The sequence below is a fragment of the Oncorhynchus gorbuscha genome, linkage group LG15 (genome assembly GCF_021184085.1).
Source record: "Oncorhynchus gorbuscha isolate QuinsamMale2020 ecotype Even-year linkage group LG15, OgorEven_v1.0, whole genome shotgun sequence".
Classification (NCBI taxonomy): Eukaryota; Metazoa; Chordata; class Actinopteri; order Salmoniformes; family Salmonidae; genus Oncorhynchus; species Oncorhynchus gorbuscha.
In genome coordinates, this window is record NC_060187.1 from 23,350,841 (window position 1) to 23,376,501 (window position 25,661).

At 43.1% G+C, this 25,661-nt stretch overlaps 2 protein-coding genes across 2 annotated transcripts; one reads left to right on the forward strand and one right to left on the reverse strand.

Annotated features, from left to right (window-relative positions):
- The first annotated feature begins 1,242 nt into the window (after positions 1-1,242).
- LOC123996765 (glomulin-like) lies at positions 1,243-23,735 on the forward strand. The gene is made up of 18 exons (XM_046300444.1): positions 1,243-1,450; positions 1,631-1,759; positions 12,997-13,107; positions 13,229-13,337; positions 16,359-16,611; positions 16,781-16,883; positions 17,080-17,258; positions 17,366-17,419; positions 17,518-17,548; positions 17,649-17,738; positions 17,843-17,884; positions 18,001-18,074; positions 18,329-18,413; positions 20,951-21,060; positions 22,458-22,521; positions 22,633-22,768; positions 22,914-23,002; positions 23,095-23,735. The coding sequence occupies exons 1-18, from the start codon at positions 1,415-1,417 to the stop codon at positions 23,194-23,196; spliced, it is 1,797 nt and encodes a 598-aa protein (XP_046156400.1). The 5' UTR covers positions 1,243-1,414; the 3' UTR covers positions 23,197-23,735.
- Positions 23,217-25,648, reverse strand: LOC123996773 (protein SPO16 homolog). The gene is made up of 5 exons (XM_046300459.1): positions 25,468-25,648; positions 25,180-25,273; positions 24,599-24,770; positions 24,248-24,326; positions 23,217-23,676 (listed from the first exon to the last, which is right to left on the reverse strand). The coding sequence occupies exons 1-5, from the start codon at positions 25,534-25,536 to the stop codon at positions 23,563-23,565; spliced, it is 528 nt and encodes a 175-aa protein (XP_046156415.1). The 5' UTR covers positions 25,537-25,648; the 3' UTR covers positions 23,217-23,562.
- Positions 25,649-25,661: the final 13 nt, after the last annotated feature.

The window sequence follows — 25,661 nt, forward strand, 5'->3', positions numbered from 1 at the left end:
AAAATACACCTTCTGGAGTGGCCCAGTCAGAGTACTGACCTCAACCCGATTGAGATGCTGTGGCATGACCTCAAGAGAGCGGTTCACACCTGACATCCCAAGAATATTGCTGAACTGGAACAGTTTTGTAAAGAGGAATGGTCCAAAATTCCTCCTGGCCGTTGTGCAGGTCTGATCCGAAACTACAGAAAATGTTTGGTTGAGGTTATTGCTGCCAAAGGAGGGTCTATCAGTTGTTAAATCCAAGGGTTCACATTTTCCCACCCTGTGCTGTGAATGTTTACAAGGTGTGTTCAATAAATACATGAAAACATATAATAGTTTGTGTTTTTAGTTTAAGTAGACTGTGTTGGTCTATTGTTGTAAATTTCATGACAAATTTATGTAGAAATCTAGGTAATTCCAAAGGGTTCACATAATTTTTCTTGAAACTGTATATTGTTGTAAGCAGCTTTGACATACAGTAGGCTACATGTAACCGTCACAATAATCATCAGTCTCCAATTAAAGATGACTAAATCAGAGTCAACACAGCACACTGTCTCTGGGTGTATTTGCTTTGTGGCTTTTGTTCAGGGCTTTGCTTTCATCACGGCCCAATACAGAGAGCAAACCTATCCTAACCAGCAGCTACTGGCTAAATCCTACTGTTCAAACATGCTCCTTGCTAACCCTATCTATTTATCTCAACTAGCTACAGCCGTGTGTGTGTGTGTCCCGTCCTGTCCTGTCCTGTCCTGTCCTGTCCTGTCCTGTCCTGTCCTGTCCTGTCCTGTCCTGTCCTGTCCTGTCCTGTCCTGTCCTGTCCTGTCTGTCTGTCTGTCTGTCTGTCTGTCTGTCTGTCTGTCTGTCTGTCTGTCTGTCTGTCTGTCTGTCTGTCTGTCTGTCTGTCTGTCTGTCTGTCTGTCTGTCTGTCTGTCTGTCTGTCTGTGGCAGCAAACTGATACAGCTTAGGCCAGTGCTCAGTACTGGTTCTTAAAGTAACAGAGTTTGTTATGCATTTGATGTACAAGATTTGAACTTCACTTCCCTACAGGAGCCTACATTTGTGGTTAATTAAAACAAAACAAACCCAGGTCACCAGCATGCAGTTAGTTCTAGTGGTTTAAGATTGATTGAGTCTCCCTGGACTCAGCTAGAGCCTTCCAGACAGTTCTGTTGTCTGCCGTGACTATGTTGCACTGCTTTAATCCGATTATAGCTCAGGCACATAGGGCTTGATAAGAGGTTTACTGACTGAGGTCTCTGGACAGTCCACCTTTACCACAAGCCATTTCAAACCGCAACAGTAACTATCTGGTGTCCTCTTTTTGGCAGAAATTTGGATATTATCATTATTTCATCTATATTCTGAATATTCACACTCATATTTTTTGGACCCCTCCACGATTGTTATTCAAGACAAACGCTGAGGATGGCTGATCAGCTGCAGGATGTCATCCAGAGATGGGTAAGCTAACATGCTAACAGTGGCTCATATAAGAATGAGAAGAACTAGCTTATAATAATATCATTGATATGACATTTTTAACAATAATATGACTAATCAGATGCATAATATTGTCAGAGTTATTACTTTGAACTAGCTGTCTCTGTGAGTGGTGTCAGTTGGCATCTTGTATCTCTACAGCGAAAAGCCGTGGTGGAAGATGGTTTAAGGCCAGAGGACCATGAACTGTTCCAGAATGCTGGATTGGCGTATATTAATCAGGGTGACACGACACAACTGCTAGACTTCATTCAGGATGAGAAGAACCAGGTAAATGCATCACATTCGCATGCCCTCCAATGAAAACCCCTCTTATGCTCCACTAAGTGAGTAATTCAATTCAAAGATATCCTAAGAAGAATCACACCTTGCTGGTACAGAGTGAACCGGGAGGACATTGGGTGCTTTTACACTGTTCTATTTGTGAAAATTGTTGTAAAATATACCTTGCGTTGGACACATTTTTACACATTGACAGTGTAGTGTAGTAGATTCCAGTCCCAGAGGCCGATAATGGTGATGACAGACACACGCACATTCCAGTCTCCTCTGTGACAACATCAGCAAGTCTACTACTACAGCTAACAGTACAGGCCACTTTGCTACATTGCCACCGTAGACATATAGGCTGCATCCCAAATGGCACCCTATTCCCTACATAATGCACTATTTTTGACCAGGGCCCATAGGGCTATAGGGTGCATCCCAAGTAGTGCACTATGTAGAGAATAGGGTGCCATTTGCGATGTATACATAAAATAACGATCGCCTCTTGTTGTTGGGCTGTTGATCTGAAGGTGTGAGGACTGAACAGGCCGATATCCAGTCAGATTTCTCGCTCCAGTGATGGTGACCCTGTTTGGAAAGGCTATTCTCTAAGTGCCCTTGGTTGTCCCTCCTCCCCACGCCATCTTTTGCTCTAAACCCTACACTTACAGGAGCATGTGCCAGGGTGGTTTTTCAAAGTCTTTAAGGAGCTAAAGGAGCCTCAGGAGGTATCTAGGTTGAAGATATTGAATTGACTCAAATGAGAAATCTGTGAGAAAACCCTCAACTTGGACAAAAAGTATTATCTAACTGTAGTGAAGGGATATTCACTTTAAAAAGAGAACATGGAATGGAAATTGAGTTAATTTTGATGGAGTCATAACAGGGCTATAGCAACCTCGCTAGGATGTCATGGAGTCATAACAGGGTCCATAGCTACCTCGCTAGGACATCATGGAGTTATAACAGGGTCCATAGCTACCTCTCTAGGACATCATGGAGTCATAACAAGGTCCATAGCTACCTCGCTAGGGCATCATGGAGTCATAACAGGGTCTATAGCTACCTCGCGAGGATGTCATGGATTCATACAAGGGTCTATTGCTACCTCGCTAGGATGTCATGGAGTCATAACAGGGTCTATAGCTACCTCACTAGGATGTAATGGATTCATACAAGGGTCTATTGCTACCTCGCTAGGATGTCATGGAGTCATAACAGGGTCTATAGCTACCTCGCTAGGACATCATGGAGTCATGACAGGGTCCATAGCTACCTCGCTAGGACATCATGGAGTTATAACAGGGTCCATAGCTACCTCGCTAGGGCATCATGGAGTCATAACAGGGTCTATAGCTACCTCGCTAGGATGTCATGGAGTCATAACAGGGTCTATAGCTACCTCACTAGGATGTAATGGATTCATACAAGGGTCTATTGCTACCTCGCTAGGATGTCATGGAGTCATAACAGGGTCTATAGCTACCTCGCTAGGACATCATGGAGTCATGACAGGGTCCATAGCTACCTCGCTAGGACATCATGGAGTTATAACAGGGTCCATAGCTACCTCTCTAGGACATCATGGAGTCATAACAAGGTCCATAGCTACCTCTCTAGGACATCATGGAGTCATAACAGGGTCCATAGCTACCTCTCTAGGACATCATGGAGTCATAACAGGGTCTATAGCTACCTCTCTAGGACATCATGGAGTCATAACAGGGTCCATAGCTACCTCTCTAGGACATCATGGAGTCATACAAGGGTCTATAGCAACCTCGCTAGGACATCATGGAGTCATAACAGGGTCCATAGCTAGCTCGCTAGGACATTAGGAGTCATAACAGGGTCTATAGCTACCTCGCTAGGACATTAGGAGTCATAACAGGGTCTATAGCTACCTTACTAGTATGTCATGGAGTCACAACAGGGTCCATAGTTACCTCGCTAGGACATCACAGAGTCATAACAGTGTCCATAGCTACCTTACTAGGACATCATGGAGTCAGAACAGGGTTTATAGCTACCTCGCTAGGATACCATGAAGTCATAACAGGGTCTTTAGCTACCTCGCTAGGACATCATGGAGTCATAACACGGTCCATAGCTACCTCGCTAGGACATCATGGAGTCATAACAAGGGTCTATAGCTACCTCACGAGGATGTCATGGATTCATACAAGGGTCTATTGCTACCTCACTAGGACATCATGGAGTCATAACAGGGTCCATAGCTAGCTCGCTAGGACATCATGGAGTCATAACAGGGCCCATAGCTAGCTCACTAGGACATTAGGAGTCATAACAGGGTCTAAGGCTACCTCTCTAGGACATCATGGAGTCATAACAGGGTCTATAGCAACCTCGCTAGGACATTAGGAGTCATAACAGGGTCTATAGCTACCTTACTAGTATGTCATGGAGTCACAACAGGGTCTACAGCTAACTCGTTACCACATCATGGAGTCATAACAGGGTCCATAGTTACCTTGCTAGGACATCACAGAGTCATAACAGTGTCCATAGCTACCTTACTAGGACATCATGGAGTCATACAAGGGTCTATAGCTACCCCGCTAGGATGTCATGGAGTCAGAACAGGTTCTTTAGCTACCTCGCTAGGATATCATGGAGTCATAACAGGGTCTTTGGCTACCTCACTAGGACGTCATGGATTCATACAAGGGTCTATAGCTACCTCACTAGGATGTCATGGATTCATACAAGGGTCTATTGCTACCTCGATAGGATGTCATGGAGACATAACAGGTTCTTTAGCTACCTCGCTAGGACATCATGGAGTCATAACAGGGTCTATAGCTACCTCGCTAGGACATCATGGAGTCATAACAGGGTCTTTAGCTACCTCACTAGGACGTCGTGGAGTCATAACAGGGTCTATAGCTACCTTTCTAGGACATCAGGGAGTCATAACAGGGTCTTTAGCTACCTCACTACGACGTCATGGAGTCATAACAGGGTCTATAGCTACCTCGCTAGCAAATCATGGAGTCATACAAGGGTCTCTAGCTACGTCACTCGGATGTCATGGATTCATACAAGGGTCTATAGCTACCTCACTAGGATGTCATGGATTCATACAAGGGTCTATTGCTAACTCGCTAGGACGTCATGGAGTCATAACAGGGTCTATAGCTACCTCGCTAGGATGTTATGGAGTCATAATAGGGTCCATAGTTACTTCGCTAGGATGTCATGGAGTCATAACAGGGTCTATAGCTACCTCGCTAGGATGTCATGGAGTCATAGCAGGGTCCAGAGCTACCTCGCTAGGACGTCATGGAGTCATATAAGTGTCTATAGCTACTTCACTAGGATGTCATGGAGTCATAACAGGGTCTATAGTAACCAGGCTAGGATGTCATGGAGTCATAACAGGGTCTTTAGCTACCTCACTAGGATGTCATGGAGTCATACAAGGGTCTATAGCAACCTCACTAGGACATTAGGAGTCATAACAGGGTCTATAGCTACCTTACTAGGATATAATGGAGTCATAACAGTGTCCATAGCTACCTTACTAGGACATCATGGAGTCATACAAGGGTCTATAGCTACCCCGCTCGGATGTCATGGAGTCATAACAGGGTCTATAGCTACCTCGCTAGGACATCATGAAGTCATAACAGGGTTCGAAAGCTACCTCGCTAGGATGTCCTGGAGTCATTCAAGGGCCTATAGGTAACTCGCTAGGACATCATGGAGTCAGACAAGGGTCTATAGCTACATCGCTATGATGTCATGGAGTCATAACAGGGTCTATAGCTACCTCACTAGGATGTCAAGGATTCATACAAGGGTCTATAGCTATCTCACTAGGATGTCATGGATTCATACAAGGGTCTATTGCTACCTTGCTAGGATGTCATGGAGTCATAACAGGGTCTATAGCTACCTCGCTAGGACATCATGGAGTCATAACAGGGTCTATAGCTACCTCACTAGGACATAATGGAGTCATACAAGGGTCTATAGCTACCCCGCTAGGATGTCATGGAGTCAGAACAGGGTCTATTGAAACCTCGCTAGCACATCATTGAGTCATAACACTGTGCTAGGACATCATGGAGTCACAGAAGGGTCTATTGCTAACTCGCTAGGACGTCATGGAGTCATAACAGGGTCTATAGCTACCTCGCTAGGATGTTATGGAGTCATAACAGGGTCCATAGCTACAGTGCTAGGACATCATGGAGTCATACAAGGGTCGAAAGCTACCTCGCTAGGATGTCCTGGAGTCATTCAAGGGCCTATAGCTACATTGCTATGATGTCATGGAGTCATAAAAGGGTCTATAGCTACCTCGCTAGGACGTCATGGAGTCATAACAGGGTCTATAGCTACCTCGCTAGGATGTTATGGAGTCATAATAGGGTCCAGAGCGACCTTGCTAGGACGTCATGGAGTCATAGAAGTGTCTATAGCAACCAGGCTAGGATGTCATGGAGTCATAACAGGGTCTATAGCTACCTCGCTAGGACATCATAGAGTCATAACAGGGTCTATAGCTACCTCGCTAGGACATCATAGAGTCATAACAGGGTCTATAGCTACTTCACTAGGATGTCATGGAGTCATAACAGGGTCTATAGTAACCAGGCTAGGATGTCATGGAGTCATAACAGGGTCTATAGCTACCTTACTAGGATGTCATGTAGTCATAACAGGGTCTACAGCAACCAGGCTAGGATGTAATGGAGTCATAACAGGGTCTATAGCTACCTCACTAGGATGTCATGGAGTCATACAAGGGTCTATAGCAACCTCACTAGGACATTAGGAGTCATAACAGGGTCTATAGCTACCTTACTAGTATGTCATGGAGTCACAACAGGGTCTTCAGCTAACTCGTTACCACATCATGGAGTCATAACAGGGTCCATAGTTACCTCGCTAGGACATCACAGAGTCATAACAGTGTCCATAGCTACCTTACTAGGACATCATGGAGTCATACAAGGGTCTATAGGGTCTCAGATGTCATGGAGTCAGAACAGGGTTTATAGCTACCTCGCTAGGACATCATGGAGTCATAACAGGGTCTATAGCTACCTCGCTAGGACATCGTGGAGTCATAACAGGGTTCCTAGCTACCTCGCTAGGACATCATGGAGTCATAACAGGGTCTATAGCTACCTCGCTAGGACATCATGGAGTCATAACAGGGTTCCTAGCTACCTCGCTAGGACATCATGGTGTCATAATAGGGTCGAAAGCTACCTCGCTAGGATGTCCTGGAGTCATTCAAGGGCCTATAGGTAACTCGCTAGGACATCATGGAGTCAGACAAGGGTCTATAGCTACATCGCTATGATGTCATGGAGTCATAACAGGGTCTATAGATAACTCGCTAGGACATCATGGAGTCATACAAGGGTCTATAGCTACCTCACTAGGATGTCATGGATTCATACAAGGGTCTATTGCTACCTCGCTAGGATGTCATGGAGTCATACAAGGGTCTATAGCTACCTCACTAGGATGTCATGGATTCATACAAGGGTCTATTGCTACCTTGCTAGGATGTCATGGAGTCATAACAGGGTCTATAGCTACCTCGCTAGGACATCATGGAGTCATAACAGCATTTATAGCTACTTCGATTGGATGTCATGGAGTCATAACAGGGTTTATAGCTACCTCACTAGGATGTTATGGAGTCATAACAGGGTCTATAGCTACCTCGCTAGGACATCATGGAGTCATAACAGGGTCTATAGCTACCTCACTAGGACATAATGGAGAAATAACAGGGTCTATTGAAACCTCGCTAGCACATCATTGAGTCATAACACTGTGCTAGGACATCATGGAGTCACAGAAGGGTCTATTGCTAACTCGCTAGGACGTCATGGAGTCATAACAGGGTCTATATCTACCTCGCTAGGACATCATGGAGTCATAACAGGGTCTATAGCTACCTCACTAGGATGTCATGGAATCATAGCAGGGTCCAGAGCTACCTCGCTAGGACGTCATGTAGTCATAGAAGTGTCATAGCTACCTCACTAGGATGTCATGGAGTCATAGAAGTGTCTATAGCAACCAGCTAGGATGTCATGGAGTCATAACAGGGTCTATAGCTACCTTACTAGGATGTCATGGAGTCATAACAGGGTCTATAGCTACCTCACTAGGATGTCATGGAGTCATAACAGGGTCTATAGCTACCTTACTAGGATGTCATGGAGTCATAACAGGGTCTATAGCTACCTCACTAGGATGTAATGGATTCATACAAGGGTCTATTGCTACCTCGCTAGGATGTCATGGAGTCATAACAGGGTCTATAGCTACCTCGCTAGGACATCATGGAGTCATGACAGGGTCCATAGCTACCTCGCTAGGACATCATGGAGTTATAACAGGGTCCATAGCTACCTCTCTAGGACATCATGGAGTCATAACAAGGTCCATAGCTACCTCTCTAGGACATCATGGAGTCATAACAGGGTCCATAGCTACCTCTCTAGGACATCATGGAGTCATAACAGGGTCTATAGCTACCTCTCTAGGACATCATGGAGTCATAACAGGGTCCATAGCTACCTCTCTAGGACATCATGGAGTCATACAAGGGTCTATAGCAACCTCGCTAGGACATCATGGAGTCATAACAGGGTCCATAGCTAGCTCGCTAGGACATTAGGAGTCATAACAGGGTCTATAGCTACCTCGCTAGGACATTAGGAGTCATAACAGGGTCTATAGCTACCTTACTAGTATGTCATGGAGTCACAACAGGGTCCATAGTTACCTCGCTAGGACATCACAGAGTCATAACAGTGTCCATAGCTACCTTACTAGGACATCATGGAGTCAGAACAGGGTTTATAGCTACCTCGCTAGGATACCATGAAGTCATAACAGGGTCTTTAGCTACCTCGCTAGGACATCATGGAGTCATAACACGGTCCATAGCTACCTCGCTAGGACATCATGGAGTCATAACAAGGGTCTATAGCTACCTCACGAGGATGTCATGGATTCATACAAGGGTCTATTGCTACCTCACTAGGACATCATGGAGTCATAACAGGGTCCATAGCTACCTCGCTAGGACATCATGGAGTCATAACAGGGAGCTAGCTCACTAGGACATTAGGAGTCATAACAGGGTCTAAGGCTACCTCTCTAGGACATCATGGAGTCATAACAGGGTCTATAGCAACCTCGCTAGGACATTAGGAGTCATAACAGGGTCTATAGCTACCTTACTAGTATGTCATGGAGTCACAACAGGGTCTACAGCTAACTCGTTACCACATCATGGAGTCATAACAGGGTCCATAGTTACCTTGCTAGGACATCACAGAGTCATAACAGTGTCCATAGCTACCTTACTAGGACATCATGGAGTCATACAAGGGTCTATAGCTACCCCGCTAGGATGTCATGGAGTCAGAACAGGTTCTTTAGCTACCTCGCTAGGATATCATGGAGTCATAACAGGGTCTTTGGCTACCTCACTAGGACGTCATGGATTCATACAAGGGTCTATAGCTACCTCACTAGGATGTCATGGATTCGATAGGATGTCATGGAGACATAACAGGTTCTTTAGCTACCTCGCTAGGACATCATGGAGTCATAACAGGGTCTATAGCTACCTCGCTAGGACATCATGGAGTCATAACAGGGTCTTTAGCTACCTCACTAGGACGTCAGGAGTCATAACAGGGTCTATAGCTACCTTTCTAGGACATCAGGGAGTCATAGGGTCTTTAGCTACCTCACTACGATCATGGAGTCATAACAGGGTCTATAGCTACCTCGCTAGCAAATCATGGAGTCATACAAGGGTCTCTAGCTACGTCACCGGATGTCATGGATTCATACAAGGGTCTATAGCTACCTCACTAGGATGTCATGGACAAGGGTCATTGCTAACTCGCTAGGACGTCATGGAGTCATAACAGGGTCTATAGCTACCTCGCTAGGATGTTATGGAGTCATAATAGGGTCCATAGTTACTTCGGATGTCATGGAGTCATAACAGGGTCTATAGGCTAGGATGTCATGGAGTCATAGCAGGGTCCAGAGCTACCTCGCTAGGACGTCATGGAGTCATATAAGTGTCTATAGCTACTTCACTAGGATGTCATGGAGTCATAACAGGGTCTAACCAGGCTAGGATGTCATGGAGTCATAACAGGGTCTTTAGCTACCTCACTAGGATGTCAGTGGTCTATAGCAACCTCACTAGGACATTAGGAGTCATAACAGGGTCTATAGCTACCTTACTAGGATATAATGGAGTCATAACAGTGTCCATAGCTACCTTACTAGGACATCATGGAGTCATACAAGGGTCTATAGCTACCCCGCTCGGATGTCATGGAGTCATAACAGGGTCTATAGCTACCTCGCTAGGACATCATGAAGTCATAACAGGGTTCGAAAGCTACCTCGCTAGGATGTCCTGGAGTCATTCAAGGGCCTATAGGTAACTCGCTAGGACATCATGGAGTCAGACAAGGGTCTATAGCTACATCGCTATGATGTCATGGAGTCATAACAGGGTCTATAGCTACCTCACTAGGATGTCAAGGATTCATACAAGGGTCTATAGCTATCTCACTAGGATGTCATGGATTCATACAAGGGTCTATTGCTACCTTGCTAGGATGTCATGGAGTCATAACAGGGTCTATAGCTACCTCGCTAGGACATCATGGAGTCATAACAGGGTCTATAGCTACCTCACTAGGACATAATGGAGTCATACAAGGGTCTATAGCTACCCCGCTAGGATGTCATGGAGTCAGAACAGGGTCTATTGAAACCTCGCTAGCACATCATTGAGTCATAACACTGTGCTAGGACATCATGGAGTCACAGAAGGGTCTATTCTAATAGGACGTCATGGAGTCATAACAGGGTCTATAGCTACCTCGCTAGGATGTTATGGAGTCATAACAGGGTCCATAGAGTGCTAGGACATCATGGAGTCATACAAGGGTCGAAAGCTACCTCGCTAGGATGTCCTGGAGTCATTCAAGGGCCTATAGCTACATTGCTATGATGTCATGGAGTCATAAAAGGGTCTATAGCTACCTCGCTAGGACGTCATGGAGTCATAACAGGGTCTATAGCTACCTCGCTAGGATGTTATGGAGTCATAATAGGGTCCAGAGCGACCTTGCTAGGACGTCATGGAGTCATAGAAGTGTCTATAGCAACCAGGCTAGGATGTCATGGAGTCATAACAGGGTCTATAGCTACCTCGCTAGGACATCATAGAGTCATAACAGGGTCTATAGCTACCTCGCTAGGACATCATAGAGTCATAACAGGGTCTATAGCTACTTCACTAGGATGTCATGGAGTCATAACAGGGTCTATAGTAACCAGGCTAGGATGTCATGGAGTCATAACAGGGTCTATAGCTACCTTACTAGGATGTCATGTAGTCATAACAGGGTCTACAGCAACCAGGCTAGGATGTAATGGAGTCATAACAGGGTCTATAGCTACCTCACTAGGATGTCATGGAGTCATACAAGGGTCTATAGCAACCTCACTAGGACATTAGGAGTCATAACAGGGTCTATAGCTACCTTACTAGTATGTCATGGAGTCACAACAGGGTCTTCAGCTAACTCGTTACCACATCATGGAGTCATAACAGGGTCCATAGTTACCTCGCTAGGACATCACAGAGTCATAACAGTGTCCATAGCTACCTTACTAGGACATCATGGAGTCATACAAGGGTCTATAGCTACCCCGCTCAGATGTCATGGAGTCAGAACAGGGTTTATAGCTACCTCGCTAGGACATCATGGAGTCATAACAGGGTCTATAGCTACCTCGCTAGGACATCGTGGAGTCATAACAGGGTTCCTAGCTACCTCGCTAGGACATCATGGAGTCATAACAGGGTCTATAGCTACCTCGCTAGGACATCATGGAGTCATAACAGGGTTCCTAGCTACCTCGCTAGGACATCATGGTGTCATAATAGGGTCGAAAGCTACCTCGCTAGGATGTCCTGGAGTCATTCAAGGGCCTATAGGTAACTCGCTAGGACATCATGGAGTCAGACAAGGGTCTATAGCTACATCGCTATGATGTCATGGAGTCATAACAGGGTCTATAGATAACTCGCTAGGACATCATGGAGTCATACAAGGGTCTATAGCTACCTCACTAGGATGTCATGGATTCATACAAGGGTCTATTGCTACCTCGCTAGGATGTCATGGAGTCATACAAGGGTCTATAGCTACCTCACTAGGATGTCATGGATTCATACAAGGGTCTATTGCTACCTTGCTAGGATGTCATGGAGTCATAACAGGGTCTATAGCTACCTCGCTAGGACATCATGGAGTCATAACAGCATTTATAGCTACTTCGATTGGATGTCATGGAGTCATAACAGGGTTTATAGCTACCTCACTAGGATGTTATGGAGTCATAACAGGGTCTATAGCTACCTCGCTAGGACATCATGGAGTCATAACAGGGTCTATAGCTACCTCACTAGGACATAATGGAGAAATAACAGGGTCTATTGAAACCTCGCTAGCACATCATTGAGTCATAACACTGTGCTAGGACATCATGGAGTCACAGAAGGGTCTATTGCTAACTCGCTAGGACGTCATGGAGTCATAACAGGGTCTATATCTACCTCGCTAGGACATCATGGAGTCATAACAGGGTCTATAGCTACCTCACTAGGATGTCATGGAATCATAGCAGGGTCCAGAGCTACCTCGCTAGGACGTCATGTAGTCATAGAAGTGTCTATAGCTACCTCACTAGGATGTCATGGAGTCATAGAAGTGTCTATAGCAACCAGGCTAGGATGTCATGGAGTCATAACAGGGTCTATAGCTACCTTACTAGGATGTCATGGAGTCATAACAGGGTCTATAGCTACCTCACTAGGATGTCATGGAGTCATAACAGGGTCTATAGCTACCTTACTAGGATGTCATGGAGTCATAACAGGGTCTATAGCTACCTCGCTAGGATGTCATAACAGGGTCTATAGCAACCTCGCTAGGACATCAACTTAGCTTTTTTGACCGACGTGAGGGGGTAGTCAAGGTGGTCATTTGCAAGATAGCCCACATGCAAGCAACAATTTGTATACCCCCCATAAACTTGCACAACTGTTTTTCATCATCAGTTGCTGCTTTTTTTCTAAATGTAAAAAGAGGACAACATGACACAGAAGTTTTTGGTTATTTTATCTGACCCAGGGAATAGTGGAGTCTATGGGCTGTGGCCTCCTTGCATCCCTGGTGGCCGAGATACTGAAGAGGAAGAAGAGTTCCTCTACCTGTAAGGCCGTTATCACACACCTGGCCGAGGTAAACTATATATATCTATATTATGAATTACCCTTGACAGAATTGGATGGCAGAAGGCTAAAGAGCAGGTAGATTCACATGGCATCAGAGTTAACAGTAATGTAGAAATCTTGTCTCTCAGACATGCAGCCCGATGGAACTCATGCTGATTTTTCTCGGCCAAGTGGACGACCTTCATCCGGACCTCATTGCTGATACCATCGTACTTATGGCCCCGCATCTTCAAACAGGTAATACTTAGCAGTGGTATTGTGAAGGCTATCTCCTGCAGATGTTGTTTGTTTCCCTCTACTGGACACTTACTGGAACTTAATCTTCATGACGTTCCCTTTCATTTTTTTATTAATAAATGCAAACAGAACACAACCACCACAACATTCCCAGACCTGTCCATAAACGTACAAAAACACAGAAGCCTTCCATTTCAGTACACATATACCTGTACATCAAATTAAAACACAAGTATGTATGTTGGTAAATCTTACACTCCTCAAGATTACCAATGTGAGGTTTTCAGATTTTATCACGTCTTTCTTTTGCTTAATATCATGAAACACAATCTAATGGAATGTAACTACCTTCCGTTCAGTATTGACGATGCGTGTGTATGATGCTTTCCAATTGATAGCTACACATATTTTCTGCAGCAATTAGCCCTAAATTACAAAACCTTCTTTGATATTGGTCAATAATATTTCCATTCCGCAACAGACATAATCATGGAGATGGATGGATGTAAAATCCTTGACACAATGATATGATGGCACAGACATTCTCCCAAAATGGTGTTCATTTCTCACAGGACAACAGCATATGTAATAGGCTTCCTTTTAGTTTCTTTTGCATCTCCAACAGCGATATGACTGATTTCTGGGTACATTACATGCATTCTAGCAGGGGTGTAGTAAATCCTATGGATTATCTTCAATTGCAATAATTTATGGCTAAGATTGTAGGAGCAAATATGAACATTTTCACATAAAGTTGAAATCGGAAGTCAAATCAAATCAAATCACATAAACTAGTTTTAATGACTTCAACCTAAGTGTTTCAACCACTCCACAAATTGCTTGTTAACAAACTATAGTTTTGGCAAGTTGGTTGGGACATCTACTTTGTGTATGACACAAGTAATTTTTCCAACAATTGTTTACAGACAGATTATTTCACTTATAATTCACTGTATCACAATTCCAGTGGGTCAGAAGTTTACATACACTAAGTTGATTGTGCCTTTAAACAGCTTGGAAAATTCCAGAAAAATATGTCATGGCTTTAGAAGTTTCTGATAGGCTAATTGACATAATTTGAGTCAATTGGAGGTGTACCTGTGGATGTATTTCAAGTCCTACCTTCAAACTCAGTGCCTCTTTGCTTGACATCATGGGAAAATCAAAAGAAATCAGCCAAGACTTCAGAAAAAAATAATTGTAGACCTCAACAAGTCTGGTTCATGCTTGGGAGCAATTTCCAAACACCTGAAGGTACCACGGTCATCTGTACAAACAATAGTACGCAAGTATAAAAACCATAGGACCAAGCATCCGTCATACCGCTCAGGAAGAAGAAGCGTTCTGTCTCCTAGAGATGAAAGTACTTTGGTGCGAAAATTGCAAATCAACAGCAAATGACCTTGTGAAGATGCTGGAGGAAACAGGTACAAATCTATATCCACAGTAAAACGAGTCTTATATCGACATTACCTGAAAGGCCGCTCAGCAAGGAAGAAGCCACTGCTCCAAAACCGCCATAAAAAAGCCAGACTACAGTTTGCAACTGCACATGGGGACAAATATCGTACTTTTTTGAGAAATGTCCTCTGGTCTGATGAAACAAAAGTATATTACCTATTTGGCCATAATGACCATCGTTATGTTTGGAGGAAAAAGGGGGAGGCTTGCAAGCCGAAGAACACGGGGCGGCAGGTGGCTAGTGGTTAGAGCGTTGGACTAGTAATCGGAAGGTTGCAAGTTCAAACCCCCGAGCTGACAAGGTACAAATCTGTCGTTCTGCCCCTGAACAGGCAGTTAACCCACTGTTCCTAGGCCGTCATTGAAAATAAGAATTAGTTCTTAACTGACTTGCCTAGTTAAATAAAAAATTAATAAAAAACACCATCCCAACCGTGATGGGGGGGAGGCAGCATTATGTTGTGGGGGTGCTTTGCTGTAGGAGGGACTGGTGCACGTCACAAAATAGATGGCATCATGAGGGAGGAAAATGATTTGGATATATTGAAGCAACATCTCAAGACGTCAGGAAGTTAAAGTTTGGTCTTCCAAATGGACAATGACCCCAAGCATACTTCCAAAGTTGTGGCAAAATGGCTTAAGGACAACAAAGTCAAGGTATTGGAGTGGCCATCACAAAGCCCTGACCTCAATCCAATATAAAATGTGTGGGCAGAACTGAAAAAGTGTGTGCGAGCAAGGAGGCCTACAAACCTGACTCAGTTACACCAGCTCTGTCAGGAGGAATGGGCCTAAAATTCACCCAACTTATTGTGGGAAGCTCGTGGAAGGCTACCCGATATGTTTGTCCCAATTTAAAGGCAATGCTACCAAATACTAATTGAGTGTATGTAAACTTCTGACCCACTGGGAATGTGATGAAAGAAATAAAAGCTGAAATAAATCACTCTCTACTATTATTCTGACATTTCACATTCTTAAAATAAAGTGGTGATCCTAACTGACCTAAGACAGAGTTTTTACTAGGATTAAATGTCAAGAATAGTGAAAAACTGAGTTTAAATGTATTTGGCTGAAGTGTATGTTAACTTCCGACTTCAACTGTATCTGTGACCAATAGTTCTCATCAATTTCTTCTTTGAGATCTGTTTCCCATTTTTATGTTTCCCATTTTTACCTAATGTTCTGAACCATCAGATAAAAATTCAGTCAACCCTTGATATAACTTGGCAATCAACTTCTTTGGCGTTGCAGCTTCTTTCAGTATTTGTTCTATGCTACTGTTAGGTTAATCCAGATTCTGTTGAAGCGATTGAATAAGATTTCTTAAATAGTCTTAGATAACTCACATTTTTCTTTTAATTGATTGAATGACAGTAGCGAGCCATTTTAATACATTCCTTTCCAAATATTTAGTAATACATTGCCTCAAAACAAATCGGAATGCAGTAAAACAACCTATACACATGCATTCCTTCAATTACTTTTTAATAATGTATTCTTGCATCTCCTAGTGCTTTTCATGTTGGTGACTTTTGAATGTCTCCGTCCATCTCGTAGTGCTGCTGCGTCTGGGTGAGGAGAAGGCTCCCTGGGTAGGCCTGGCTCTGGCTGCCCTACAGAAGCAGGTGTCCAGGCTGCCAGTGCCTTACACCAAGGAGCAAGAAGTGGAGGATGCGTATGGTCTGTGTCGTTGCTGCTCAGCCCTGGCCAGGTTCATGGAGCCATTCGTGGAGAAAGTGAAGAGGAGGGACAACAGCGAGGATGGTGGCACTGCTTCAGACAATCAGCTAAAGACTGAGCTTCTCAAGTTGTAGGTGTCTGTCTGCCTGTCTGTGTGCTTTGTTGGATATTAATGTTGCTAAAAGGAGCACCAAAATGTATCAATCAGATGTAGCTATTGGCCAGGTTATAATCAGGAGAGTAGAAGATACTGACACCGGTTTGTTGATCTGTAATGCATATTATTCTTCTCTCTACAGTTGCATGGGGAGCTTGAGGGAGCCACTCCTTCAGGCACAGCTTGACCAGGCTATAGACATCCATAAACAGTCTCCCCTATGGCACTTTGCTACAGACATACTGGTAAGTAATCCGGGCCTACTTGGTAGAGTGACGGCCTTTTGAAATGGCTCTGCACACTACACTAAGGGTTAGCTCTTTTTCTACTGCATCTTCCAGCAAGTCCATCGAGATTATCAAACAAGGCAATCAACCTTAAAATAGACCATTTTAATAAGAACCTAGCTAAAACAAGACTACATTGTGTTTTTGATCCTAGGCCACCCTACCAGCCATCCAGGAGCCTCTCCCAGGCCTCCTGTTCTACAAGGCTCTGAAGAAGAGGGAGGAGTCTGGCCTCCTGACAGACAGTACTAAAGCCCAGGAGTCACGGGCCTGTCTGGCATACCTGCTCTTTGTCCAGCTCATCACCATTGAGAGCTTTCCAGCAGTTTTCAGGTGAAACACAGTAGAAAGGTTCTGAATAAACGTATTATTGAAGATATGGGGTGATAACTATGTTTGAAACATATAATAGTATTAATATTATTTTGTTGATCTCTCAGCCCTGTGTTTGTCCTGCAGTGTAATATGGAATATATTGACCTCCTACTGAGTAGGTATGTTTTCAGAGCTATACTGTTCTTACATGATAATAAAACATTGGTTTAAGATATAGTGTGTTCCTCTAAACAAAATGTTTTCTTTCCTAAAATAGAAAGGAAGAATCGTTCCTACTCAAAGGCCTGGTAAGGATAAATTGATTTAAAATCTTCCAAATACTATATTGAGTGAATTCTCTGAGTAGTAAGTATTGCTAAGTATTCTTCTCCATGCTCGATCACTCAGGAATTATATACAAAAAGCTTGGAGAGAGTGGAGGATAACAGCCTCCCAGTTGAACTGCTGGACCTAAAGTCATTCTACAGTGTTCCACAGGTGAGTCTGACTACATACCGGAAGCAGCTAAACAGATGCATATGTAACAGACATAAATGATAATAATTTGTCATTTGTGTTTTTGTTGTTGTGTGGAAATGCAGCACTTGGTGCAGATCCTGACTGTGTGTCCAATTCAGCATTTGGTAATTTAATAAAACTCCTGCATGAATAAAACCAATTTAAATGATTCAATTATTACTATGTTTACTATTATTACTATGTACCTGTTAGCCTAATAACTCCTTTCTCCCATTACCAGAGAGAACAAGGGTTTAAAGTGTTACAGCTCTTCATAGATAAATTGGGACCTGAGGCTAAGCACAAATTCTTCAGGTGAGAATACTGTATAGCCTGTATGTGGTCCGCAATGGATGAATCTGTAGTACTCTATAGCAGTACCCCCCGTGCATGTTTAGTTTTTTGCCCTAGCACTACACAGCTGATTTAAATAATCAACTCATCATCAAGCGTTGCTTATTTGAATCAGCTGTGTAGTGCTAGGGCAAAAACCAAAACGTTCACCCAGGGAGGGCCGCAGGACCACATGGTATTACAAAGATCTTGAATATCCTGATTTCTTATCGTAGGTGTATGATAAAAACCAGTTGTCATGCCGGAGTAGAGGGTTACATTATAAAGAACATCAAAAATCAGATTGAGCTCTCCTTGAAGGTAAGATATACAGTGCATTCGGAAAGTATTCAGACCCCTTCCATTTTTCCACATGCTAAGTTGCAGCCTTATTCTAAAATTGATTAAGAACTATTCCTTATCAATCTCTACACACAATACCCAATAATGACAAAGCGAAAACAGGTTTAGTTTTTGTGTGCTAATTTATTAAAAATAAAAACAGAAATACCTTATTTACATAAGTATTCAGACCCTTTGCTATGAGACTCTAAATTGAGCTCAGGTGCATCTTGTTTACATTGATCATCCTTGAGATGTTTCTACAACTTGATTGGAGTCCACATGTGGTATATTCAATTGATTGGATGTGATTTGGAAAGGCACACACCTGTCTATAAGGTCCCACAGTTGAAGAGGTCCCAATCCATCAAAATGATCAAGACAAATGAGATGAGTGTGGACTACAGGAAAAGGAGGCCCGAGCACGCACCCATACTCATCGACGGGGTTGCAGTGGAACAGGTTGAGAGCTTCAAGTTCCTTGGTGTCCACATCACCAACAAACTATAATGGTCCAAACACACTAAGACAGTCGTGAAGAGGGCACGACAAAGCCTATTTCCCCTCAGGAGACTTAAATGATTTGTCATGGGTTCTCAGATCCTCAAAAGGTTCTACAGCTGCACCATCGAGAGCATCCTGACTGGTTGCATCACTGCCTGGTATGGAAACTGCTCGGCCTCTGACCGCAAGGCACTACAGAGGGTAGCGTGTACGGCTCAGTACATCACTGGGGCCAAGCTTCCTGCCATCCAGGACCTCTATTTCAGGCGGTGTCAGAGGAAGGCCCTAAAAATTGTCAAAGACTCCAGCCAACCTAGTCATAGACTGTTCTCTCTGCTACTGCACAACAAGCGTTCCCGGTGCACCAAGTCAAGGTCCAAAAGGCATCTTAACAGCTTCTACCCCCAAGCCATAATACTCCTGAACAGCTAATCAAAGGGCTATCCAGACCCCTATTTTACACTGCTGCTACTCTCTGTTATAGTCTATGCATAGTCACTTAAACTCTGTCCCCGCATATTGACTCTGTACTGGAACCCCCTGTATACAGCCTCACTTGTTATTTTACTGCTGCTGTTTAATTATTTGTTACTTTTATATTATATTTTTTTACTTAACGTTTTTGAAAAAAAGCATTGTTGGTTAAGGGCTTGTAAGTAAGCATTTCACTGTAAGGTCTACACCTGTCGCATGTGATAATTACAATTGGATTTGATTTGACAGTGCATGTCAGAGCAAAAACCAAGCCATGAGGTTGAAGGAATTATCCGTAGAACTCCGAGACAGGATTGTGATCCAGGCACAGATCTGGGGAAGTGTACCAAAAAAATGTCAGCAGCTATGAAGGTCCCCAAGAACACAGTGGCCTCCAACATTCTTAAATGGAAGAAGTTTGAAACCACCAAGACTCTTCCTAAATGGCCAAACTGAGCAATCGGGGGAGAAGGGCCTTGGTCAGGGAGGTGACCAAGAACCCGATGGTCATGCTGACAGAGCTTCAAAGTTCCTCTATGGAGATGGGAGAACCTTCTAGAAGGACAACCATCTCTGCAGCACTCCACCAATCAGGCCTTTATGGTAGAGTGGCCAGACGGGAGCCACTCCTCAGTAAAAGGCACATGACAGCCCGCTTGGAGTTCGCCAAAAGGCACCTAAAGACTCTCAGACCATGAAAAACAAGATTCTCTGGTCTGATGAAACCAAAATTGAATGCCAAGCGAAACCTGGCACCATCCCTACGGTGAAGCATGGTGGTGGCAGCATCATGCTGTGGGGATGTTTTTCAGCGGCAGAGACTGGAAGACTAGTCAGGATCGAGGGAAATATGAATGGAGCAAAGTACAGAGAGATCCTTGACGAAAACTTGCTCCAGAGCGTTTAGCACCTCAGACTGGGGCGAAGGTTCACCTTCCAACAGGACAACGACCCTAAGCACACAGCGAAGACAGTCCTTGAGTGGCCCAGCCAGAGCCCGGACTTAAACCCGATTAAACATCTCTGGAGACCTGAAAATATCTGTGCAGCGACGCTCCCCATCCAACCTTACAAAGTTTGAGAGGATCTGCAGAGAATGGGAGAAACTCCCCAAATACAGGTGTGCCAAGCTTGTAGCGTCATACCCAAGAAGACTCAAGGCTGTAATCACTGCAAAAGGTGCTTCAACAAAGTACTGAGGAAAGGGTCTGAATACTTAGGTAAATATAATATTATACTTAGGTAAATATAATAATATTTACCTAAGTATAATATTTCATTTCTAAAAACCTGTTTTTGCTTTGTCATCATGGGGTAGTGTGTGTAGATTGATGAGGGGAGAAAAAAACAATTAAATCCATTTTAGAATAAGGCTGTAATGTAATAAAATGTGGAAAAAGTCAATGGGTCTGAATACTTTTTGAATGCACCGTAGTAGGAGACATTTTGATAAACATGACAGTAGCTCCATTTCATTGCATTAGAAAAGGTGTATACAGTGCAACCTATAATTGTGTTATTCTCCTTGTTATCTCTAGCCAGGTCATGAGAATGAATGGTTTATGGGAATCCAGATTTTGCCCCTACTGAGACTGGTTCTCTGTTTCCCACGGGGCCCAGAAACGGACCTGCTGAACAGTATGGACAGGTTAGTACCGTTTGTCCTCTCCCTAAATTTAGGGCCGGTTACCTGGATAGAGATTAAACCTAGTCCTGGACTAAAAAACACTGTCAATGGAGAGCAGTGTGCATACTTTTTCTAGGACTAGACTTAATCTGTGTCTGGGAAGCTGGCCTATAGGATCTGTCTAAGCAATCCTGATACCTCTCTGTGGTCTAAAATACAAACTCTGGACTGGTGAGCCTGCCTTGCCCCTCTACAAGCTGTGACTGGTCCCTTATCTGGTCATTAATACTGCAGTAGAGAGCTGCATATTCTAGCCACATATATCTGGTGCCCAGCATAAGGCAGATGGAACATGGACTAAGGAACAGATCTATTCTCTAATGAAGTTCAGGTTTCATTCCTAGAATCCCTTTCTTTCTAACAATGGAGATAGCATTCTTAGCCAACAAGACATAATTTATTAATCAACTCTCCATCCAGGTTAAAACATAGACTGTAGTAAATAGATCAACATCAGCTGACTGTTGTCAACTTGTAATGCCTGATTGAAACACAGACAATATAATATACACTGAACAAAAATATAAACGTAACATTTTTATTTATTTAATGTTGGTCCCATGTTTCATGAGCTGAAATAAAAGACCCCAGAAATGTTCCATACGCACAAAAAGCTTATTTATCAAAAATGTTGTGCACAGATTTGTTTAAATCCCTGTCAGTGAGCATTTCTCCTTTGCCAAGATAATCCATCCACCTGAAAGTTGTGGCATATCAAGAAGCTGATTAAACAGCACAAACATTACACAGGTGCACCTTGTGCTCGGGACAATAAAAGGCTAAAATGTGCCGTTTTTTTTTTACACAACAATGCCACAAATGTGTCAAGTTTTGAGGCAGCGTGCAATTGGCATGCTGTCGGCAGGAATGTCCACCAGAGCTGTTGCCAGAGAATTTAATGTACATGTATCTACCATAAGCTGCCTCCAACATCGTTTTAGAGAATTTGGCAGTACGTTCAAACAACTCACAACCTCAGACCACGGCCTCACAACCTCAGACCATGTGTATGGCGTTGTGTGGGCGAGCGGTTTGCTGATGTCATCGTTGTGAACAGAGAGCCCCATGGTGGCGGAAGGGTTATGGTATGGGCAGGCATAAACTAAGGACAACGAACACAACTGCATTTTATCGATGGTAATTTGAAAACAAAGAGATACCGTGACGAGATATGTGACGAGAAGGTATCTGTGACCAACAAATGCATCTGTTTTCCCAGTCATGTGAAGTCCTAATGAATTTATTTAAATTCACTGATTTCCTTATATGAACTGTAATGCAGTAAAATCTTTGAAATTGTTGTATGTTGCGTTTATATTTTTGTTCAGTATAGTATTCTTTGTCCATCTCTACTTTAGGGTAATGGAGTCTCTCAATCTGTTACGATACCTGCATATGCGGGACATGGACTGGCAGCAGACAGTGAGTGTTTTTGACACATTCATATAACTCAGAAGATTAAACTTTGCTACTAGTCAGTTGACGTGGTTAAGACAAGACAGCACGGTGATGGTCTAACGCTGATGTTTTCAGTCAAGTATATGGCCGGAGCTGTTCAAGATCAAAGAGGACTACCTGAAGATGCTGAGGGTGTGTCTGGCCCTCTCTAGAGCCTACTATGCAGGGCAGGTTAAGAACATGAGAGAGGACAAGAAGATTCAAGCACAGGGTAAGAAAGCAGATCTCTCTACACTACTCCATCTATTAAAATGTATTATATGTACATACAGTGTATTATTCTGGGAAGAATGTACAACATGTGTTATACTGTGTACACAAATTAATGTATTATTGTGGCTCTCATCCACTAACAGAAGCCAGAGAGGCTAGAGTTGCATTAGTTCAGACTATGACTGTGAAGAACAAGATGGTATCAGATATGACCCCAGAGATGCAGTATCAGGTACTATAGTCACGTTACCACTGCTGTTTTTGCTTGCTTGTCAAATTGAATTTAATAATTTGAATTGGCACTGAGTTATCTTGACTTCACAGGTACTGCAGTGTGCTCTGGTGACCTTTGACCTGATGGAGAGTCTAGTGATCCGTATTGAGGAGATATCAGAGGAGAAAGTGAAAACGGGGACTGCTGTCTAACAACAGAGATGGCTGAGTCTTATGCTTTTAAAAATGATTGTTTCAGGCTAATAATAAATAATAAATACACAATCTACAAAAAAATATTTCTTTATTTAAGCCTCATTTCACTTATTTGCAATGCTGGATTTCCAATTGACTTTCTACTGAATCTATACAGTAATAGTATTATTCTGGATACAGGATTGGATGGATTGAGTATATCAAGCGCACTAAACACATGCAAGTTGGGTTAAAGCCATTCTGTGCTTGTGACCGTAAACACAGCGGATGCCAGACCTAGCATAAATCAATCATTAGAGTCACTAACCTACCATGAACAGGTAGGTTTGAGGGGACCTGGCATCCCCACTCTGCACCAGCTGCTCACCCCAGCTTAATGTCCTTGAGCATCTCCCAGACAGAGCTGCTCTCTATAATGTGGGCCCTGGCCAGAGACATCCGATCCCGCACGCTGTCAACATGGGGCTTACTGGTGGCCTGGAAGATGAGATCACTTTCATTATCACAGGGGGAAAACTCGAACTCTCAACTTTAGCTGGCTGGCAAAAACCTTGCACATTGACAGAAATGTTTATTAATGTGCATTGTCCCTGAGCAAAGTAAAGTAGCCTAACTTTGTATCAACTTTATCATTATAAACCATATTTGTATTGACTATATCTTATCTATGCATAGTCACTTTACCCCTACCTACATGTACAAATGACCTTGACTGACCTTTACCCCCGCACATTGACTCGGTACCGGTTTCCCCTGTATATAGCCTTGATAGTTATTTTATTGTGCTACTTTTTATTTTATTTTTTATTTTATTTAGTAAATATTTTTAATTTCTTGAACTGCATTGTTGGTTAAGGGCCTGTAAGTAAGCATTTCACGGTATTACTTGTTGTATTCGGCGCATGTGACAAATAACATTTGATTTTGATTCGATTTTTTTATCAACCTATGCCAAGTATCTCAATTTTCGTTTTTCGGTATTATTATTACTTAATATCCATGTCAATATAATGTGTGAGGACTTAGGGGTGTCTTCTTTCATCCTTACTTTGGCTATAGTCAGCATCCCCTTGACTATCTCTGTGTTGTTACGTACAGGTAGAACTCTGAGATTGCTGCCAAGGAATCTGCAATAGACCACAGGATCCCTCAGTGACAATGAAAGCACAGCACTAACATATCCATGTGACCGGAAACATTGTTGCATCATTCAAAACTACTGGTCATTTGAATGTATTTGGGTCAGTACAGTAGGATAATCGTTTAGAGGAGGAGTGATCATTACTGTGAAACTACACTAGTCCACATTGGCCTGTAAATGTATAACATTTGCACATGTTAGAATCATTCCAGACAGGAATACAATTATCTGCTATAAAGTATAATAAAATAACTGTACCTGTGCTGTATCACTGACATGATGCCCAGTTCCTTCTTCCCATAAAAAGGGGCTTGCAGGAGAAGGAAACTATTGCGGTGAACCGTCACAAACTTCTTGATCTTGTCAAACAGTCCTGCTTCCTCAAGGTTCTCTGGTAGTTCTTGTGGGTTTATTATGAGGAATGCAATACCTGGACAACCCACATATACATTAATTTATAACACAACTTTGGTTTTGCAGACTGGCCTTGGGCTTATGTGCTTTATTTGCTAGATTATGAGGGAGTCAATGGGCTATCACAAAATATCTAGGTAATACCCAACAGAAGTCTTCTGCAGTCTTTTAATAGGAGCAAAATCCTGCAGTTTTTGAAGTTAGACCACATTAGCTGAAAGGTATCTCATGTCATGACAGCCCCAGGGGACAGTGTGTATGGCGGGAACCCCCTTACAACAGGTGGTAGGTGGCACTGTGACATGGTCTTCTTGGCATTGGCAATATGATAGCCTAAAGACACCAACTGCGGATCTCTAGTATAGGCATACATACTGTACCTTTGAAGCATGAATCAAATAACGTAATATCACATTGATGATTACCTGACTGCGGGAAAACAATGGATCCCGACTTGACAGCGTCTGAGAATCGGATCCGATGGTGCTGTGCAAGAAGCATCCTGGATGTGTCATGATTCTGTGTGTTTTAGTAGGGTAATGTTTTAGATGGGTAATGTCTAGATGAAATCTAATAAGCTGTAATAATCAAATTGTCAATATTGTGACTTCATATCAATATTGGGAAGAACTCAATTATACAATTGTCCATTTCTGTCCAAGCTAGCTCGCTAGTAACTTCTTTGGCTAGCCATTTGTGGTGTTAAACGTTACCTGAAGTGATGTGCTGACTATAATTGTTGTTTTCCATTGAGTTGTCCTGTCACTACCGTTGGTAGTCATTATAGGTGGTGGTATGTAGCTAAATGTATTCACCCAAAATAAGATAGGGTGCGAAGTTGGATAACAAAACAAGTATGTTTTGTCCGAATGAACAGTGCTGAGTTGACTGGAATCTAACGAAGCAC

Coding starts and splice junctions, on each gene's coding strand:
- LOC123996765 (XM_046300444.1), top strand. CDS start 1,415: ATGGCTGATCAGCTGCAGGATGTCATCCAGAGATGG. Junction 16,612..16,780: donor AAGACTGAGCTTCTCAAGTT/GTAGGTGTCTGT, acceptor TTCTCTCTACAG/TTGCATGGGGAGCTTGAGGG. Junction 16,884..17,079: donor ACTTTGCTACAGACATACTG/GTAAGTAATCCG, acceptor TTTTGATCCTAG/GCCACCCTACCAGCCATCCA.
- LOC123996773 (XM_046300459.1), bottom strand. CDS start 25,536: ATGACTACCAACGGTAGTGACAGGACAACTCAATGGAAAACAACAATT. Junction 25,274..25,467: donor TAGTCAGCACATCACTTCAG/GTAACGTTTAAC, acceptor TAAAACACACAG/AATCATGACACATCCAGGAT. Junction 24,771..25,179: donor CATTGTTTTCCCGCAGTCAG/GTAATCATCAAT, acceptor TGGGTTGTCCAG/GTATTGCATTCCTCATAATA.